This window comes from Dipteris shenzhenensis, chromosome 14 (assembly GCF_047967505.1).
Source record: "Dipteris shenzhenensis isolate YYH24624 ecotype China chromosome 14, Dip_SZ_1.0, whole genome shotgun sequence".
NCBI classification, from domain to species: Eukaryota; Viridiplantae; Streptophyta; class Polypodiopsida; order Gleicheniales; family Dipteridaceae; genus Dipteris; species Dipteris shenzhenensis.
In genome coordinates, this window is record NC_141609.1 from 9,192,415 (window position 1) to 9,198,077 (window position 5,663).

The 5,663-nt window shown below is 45.5% G+C and overlaps 1 protein-coding gene across 1 annotated transcript; it reads right to left on the reverse strand.

Annotated features, from left to right (window-relative positions):
• Nucleotides 1-2,722: 2,722 nt before the first annotated feature.
• On the reverse strand, nt 2,723-5,091 carry LOC147894164 (uncharacterized). Its single transcript, XM_087384671.1, has 3 exons — nt 4,582-5,091; nt 3,353-4,466; nt 2,723-3,192 (listed from the first exon to the last, which is right to left on the reverse strand). The coding sequence occupies exons 1-3, from the start codon at nt 4,953-4,955 to the stop codon at nt 3,076-3,078; spliced, it is 1,605 nt and encodes a 534-aa protein (XP_087240797.1). The 5' UTR covers nt 4,956-5,091; the 3' UTR covers nt 2,723-3,075.
• Nucleotides 5,092-5,663: the final 572 nt, after the last annotated feature.

A 5,663-nucleotide genomic window follows, 5' to 3' on the forward strand; every position in this document is an offset into this window, starting at 1 on the left:
GATGTGGTAGTGTCCACCTCGTGTCCACATGGTAGGTAGCAAGCCACATGGCTATTTGTGGACTCAAGGGTAACCCTATCTCTAAAGATTTGAATTGTGCTCTACCACATGTCGTCCATCGAAATCTTTTGGAGATTTTGTGAGAATCCAAAGATTCTGTCAGGCCTCAGAATTCTCATCAAGGCTAGAGAGTGGTTCATCGTGGCATCATTGTGGTATCATGTGGAGAGATTGTGGGTTGTAGGAGTCATCCATGTTGCAGTGGCATGTGAGCTTATTTGTTCGTTGATGCCTTTGTCTACTTGAGGTCCGTGGCATTGTACATTGTTGTTGAAGCTTATCGCCGTCTGCCATGAGAGTCGTTGAAGATTGCCAACCAGTCGCTTGTAGTTGGCCCCGTTGAGTTCTTGGCTATGGTGCTATAGTTAGTCACTGAGCAAGTCACGTAGATGGTTGAAGACAAGGTAGCCGCCCCTGTTGAAGAGGTCACGTAGGCTTGCTACGTGTTAAGGGCATGTCATATGAAGATATGGAGGCTCTGTAGTCGTGGCAAGCCTACGTGTTAAGGGCATGTCATATGAAGATATGGAGGCTCTGTGGTCGTGGCCTGACTTGTGGAATCGACAAGTCTGTGTTATGCATTCAAGCTACTAGTCGACTGGTACGTGCTACCTTTAGATTTGCTTTCTTGTGAGTTGTTATTTGCTATTGGTCAAGAGGATGCTTGTCTAAGCTTGATGAAGTCATTGATTGAGTCATGTCCGAGCACTAGCTCGTATTGGATGTGCTACTAGGTACTCTCGAGTAGGCTGAAGGATGTTAGTGATGAGTCATTGCTTTGTAGTTTGCAGTCCAATTGAGCTACGCTGAGCTGTAGAAGGCATCGTTGTGTAGGAACCTTCCTTTCCTTGCTTGTTGTGTGTCATAGTATAGCTGTCGGGCTTGTAGTGTAGCCTAGTTGATAGACAAGGATGTCGAAAACCACTATGGAAGGTATCTCTCTAGATCTTATCACTAAGATCTCAGCTCTCTCTCTCTCTCTCAAAGCAATAAATTGAAGTGAAGATTTCTTTATCACTAAGATCTCTATCTCTCTCTCAAAGCAATAAATTAAAGTGAAGAATGGATCTCTCTCTCTCTCTCTCTCTCTCTCTCACATGAGCAAAAAATGGACCAAAATTCTCTTGAACAAAGAAGAATTCTCTCACTAGAAGAGAACACTCAACAATCTCTCGATCTCTTTCACTCTCTCCGAATGACGCATCAGCAGAAGGTAGAACCATGAGCTCTGATACCATGAACAAATATGGAGAGGAGAGAGGAGAACATTGGAGATGAGGAGAGATGGAATGGCTAGAGAGCACACCACAAATGACTAATTGTACACTAATATTAGTGGAAAAGAATGAATATATACAAACCCCTTTAGGGTTAGGGTTAGGGTTAAGGTTAGGGTTTTCAACCCTTGTCTCTTTAGCACTCTTTTGGTTATTGATATGCACAATATCAAACATGATGTTGAGATGAATCCTCAACAAGGCTCTCTTCTTCTGAAGCATGTAGGGTTGGGGCTGGGGTGTAGCTATTTGTAAAGTTCAACCACAACTTGATTGGTCGAAAGACTTTCACTAGCCACATTTTCAAAATCAATTTACTCGATTAGTTGTCTACTAGAACTCTTTACCCTAGCCCTAGCAATAACAAAGTTATAGACAATTCTGCTAAAGTGGTGCATCGTTATTGAGAGCATTTGGCTCATCGTGTAGGATTGAAAGTTAGAAGGTTCTAGTTGCAAATGGATGATGCTAGGGTTCTACAAATTACAGGATAGTGGAGGCTCTAGCTTACGAACACTATTGGAGGAGGCAATGCCAATTAGGGACGTTAGGAGGGTCAAGAAGCCGATGGTGACAGTCACTAACATCGATTTTAACTAACTTTCAAATTTGAGAGTCTCATCCATCATCGTAATATGCATAAACAAAGCATTATGTATAGGATTGATGATCCCCAAAGTTAGGAACGCTACGAGGGTCAAGAAGCCACTAGTGACAGTTGTGATAACATTGTTTTTAACTAACTTTCGACTTTGGGAGTTTCATTTGTCACTGCAATACACATAACATTATGTAGAGACTCGAGGTGCGTGCATCTTTTCTTTGTTTAAGGGGGCTCATTATTGATAGATTGGAGTTTTTTGCTCAAAAGAAGCCATTCCTCAATATGAAGTGCATGTGGAGATCCATTTCTCTACTTTTCGCTTGTGCATAGATTTTGTTCTAGTGCTCTATTTTGCCTTTGGTTTCATGAGTTAAACCGATACATGCTACCATTACCCTTCCTCGCAGATTGATCAGCATCAATGGATTCATCAAGCATGATGATCATCTGCTTGGCCATCATTATTAGCTTCACTAATTGGCTTTCATCGGTCACTAGCCTATTTAACAAATCAATGTTGTGGTCCCCTTTAATGTCGCACAAACATTTATTGAAGCCCCTCATTGATCAATGCAGTTTGCCTTGCTTTGCAGGCTTCATTTTCGATTCCTTTCGTAACAGAATGACATGCAAGCCTGCATGTCACTGGCGACGATTGGTATTGACCGTGGATCTCAAAAAAGCCTACAACCTTATGTCACTGGCGACGATTGGTATTGACCGTGGATCTCAAAAAAGCCTACAAGCTTGTCACTCGGGATTGACAAGCTTATCACCAATGATTCGTTGCAGTCGTTGAATCAAGTGCCAAGTGGCCTACACTATGGCACATTCAGTGTTGTTGGAGGTCTATGAGACTCCTAATAAGGTATATCATAGAAATCATCATTCTTCTCTTTGGTAACTTCCACTTCAAGAATCCGATTCCACTAACTTAAAGGCCTAATGAATAATATTGAACTTATTTTTGGAGTTTTATTCGCAATCTATTTTTAAGAAGAATGGCCTAATGAATAATATTTACCTTGTTTTTTGAGTTTCAATATCCTTCATGTGAAGCTTTTGAATGCTATGAAGGTTGAAGTGCTCTAAGAACCAAGAATTCATGTGGTCTTTCCATGCGATGTGCATGTGTCAAGCCCATTGGCCTGCGCCGACAACTAAGGCCAAAAGCCTAATGAAGGTGAGGGCGTAAGGCACAAGGCGACGATTGGTGGCCCCTCGAAAGGAAGCTGTGAGCGACCCCAACACCTGCACCAAAGTTTACGAAAAAAGTTGTAAAGAACTTGCAACATTTTCCTTTTCACCTCTATTGTTCCTGCACCAAAGTTTACGAAAAAAGCTGTAAAGAACTTGAACATTTTCCATTTCACCTCTATTGTTGAGAAAAATGTTTTATGTGAACACTAACCTGCACTCCGAGATACCACTGCAACAAAGCGCCCCCCATCATCAAACCCCGGAAGATTGCCTGGAACCAATGCCCACCCACAAAGCCCACCCCCTCCATTATGCTCAAGATCACCACCGCTGCATTCACTACCCCACAAACTCCTCCCACTTCTACCCACTTTCGCCTCCTCTCAGCTTGGCTTTCCTGCTTGTAGTAGACTGCATTCAACAAGCTTGCCATAGTCACCACAATCGCACACACCGCACTCGCCCACATCGGCTGCCCTTTCAAGTAGCTGCTGCCCGCCGGGTGCACCCATGGCGTGATGAAGACCGCCGTCATCCATACCGCAAGCACCGCCCCTTCCAGCACTGCTCCCAACCATAAAACCCTCTCTGGGAGCCTAAGGATTACGCTTCGCTTTGGTTTCAGGACCACCATTGGCCTCCCGCTTGCTTGCTTTTTGCCGTAGCTTTGCGCCACACTGCAGAAGTTCTGAACTGGGAGCTTTGTTCCCGTCCTGTCTGTTACGTAGCCGCGCAACGCTCGCCTAGCCAGTAGCACGCTGGAGAAGGCGTCCGTTCGAAACACCGCCGAGAGCGTGCCTGCTATTGCCAACGCGCTCAACCTTGATAGCCACCATGAGGAATCCTGGTACTCTTCCCTGCCGGTCGACGAGGCCGACTCCTGCAGGCCTTCAACTGCCTTGCTGTAGCTCACAGTGAACGGATTCTCGTTACCTCGCTCCTCAGAGTCTTTGGTTACACTTGCTTCTAATATCGTCGTCGCCCACTCCACGCTATCTTCGTTGGCCGGCTCCAACATCACCAACCCGCTGTTTCCTTCCTCTTCAATGTATAGGTCGGCTATGCTCCGCAGAAATACATCCGCTTCCTCTACCCAATCTAAACGAGGACCCACGGTAGCAACACCCATATTCACGTCTAGCCTGTACACAGAATTGTTGAATTCGTGGCACTCATTATGACGGCATCCTGCACATATGACAGCATCCAGCTCGTCGTCCAGTTTGAAGATGACCCCGGCCAGTCCAATCGTTACCAAATGCTCGGTTACGCCGGCCACTCGTTTCCAGAAGAGGCACTTGCATTTTGTCGCTGGACACTTGCATCTATCTAATATTCAGAGAGGAATAAGTAAACCAACTGAATCGCAGGCTTTACAATTAACTAATTTACAGACCACGCTCCTTATAAAACGCACACGTGTATGGAGGCTTCAGCTACCTCATTTCCACGGTTGCACCAGGAGGATAATTGTCCGGGTGTAGCCACCGACCTGGGACGAGATCTATAGTCTTCCCGGACGTTGCCCCATAGTAAGAGTAGAGCTCTTGAGCCCACGTTACCGCTTTTTCCTCCACGATCAGGAGAGCCTTGCTCAAGGAATGCGTTTGGTTAGCATCGCTCCCAGCCGCTACTGTTACTAGTTTAAGTCGTCGTCCCTCCTTGAAGACCAGGAGATCTCTCGTGCTGTTCTCCGTATCCAGCCTTCCTCTCAAGATTGTTGTTACCAACGCCGTTACCAAGCCCAGAGCAGTGAGACCTGCATCGAAGAAATTCACAGCGTCTGAGAGAGCGAGGTTTGGTTCGGAGGCCATCGTTGTTGGAATGCGCAAAGGGAAATATTGCCAACCGAGGCTGCTTGTCTGTGGTGGTGAAGCGGTGATATGGACGACAAACTTTAATTATGTCACCATATCACAAACTTTATGTCATTGTCATCCCGTCGAGTCTGTCATAAGCTGGCAAAATCCGTCCATCTTCAAGAGAAGCTTGCAAGTTGCGCGTTGCAGCTTTTTCCTTCACGATCAGAAGAGCCGTGCTCAAGGAAGCGTTTGGTTATAGCATCCCTCCTAGCCGTTACTGTTAGTGGTGTAAGTCGTCGTCCCTCAGCAGAACTCTCGTGTTGTTCTACGTATCCAGCCCTTCCTCTCAGTACAGTTGTTTACCAAATCCAGTGCGGTGATGAGACTTGCTTTCAAGAAATTCACAGCGTCTGAGAGAGCCAGGTTTGGTTCGTAGGCCATCGTTGTAGCGATGCGCAATGCGAAATATTTGGTTGATATTTATGGCCTTTGGATGGCAAGCAAACTTTATGTCGTTGTCGTCCTGTGACCTGTCTAGTCTGTACGATGGAAGATCTCATCCGCACATGCTAGCAAATCTGTTGCCGTTGCTCCCTTCCTAGTTCCTTGAGCTCTCCTAGTGTACAACCGTGGCAAGCAATGTGGCTTGAAAATGAATGAATGTCCCCCAATACATTTTATCAGTGTGTGGGGGGGACATTCTTTAATTTATTTATTTAT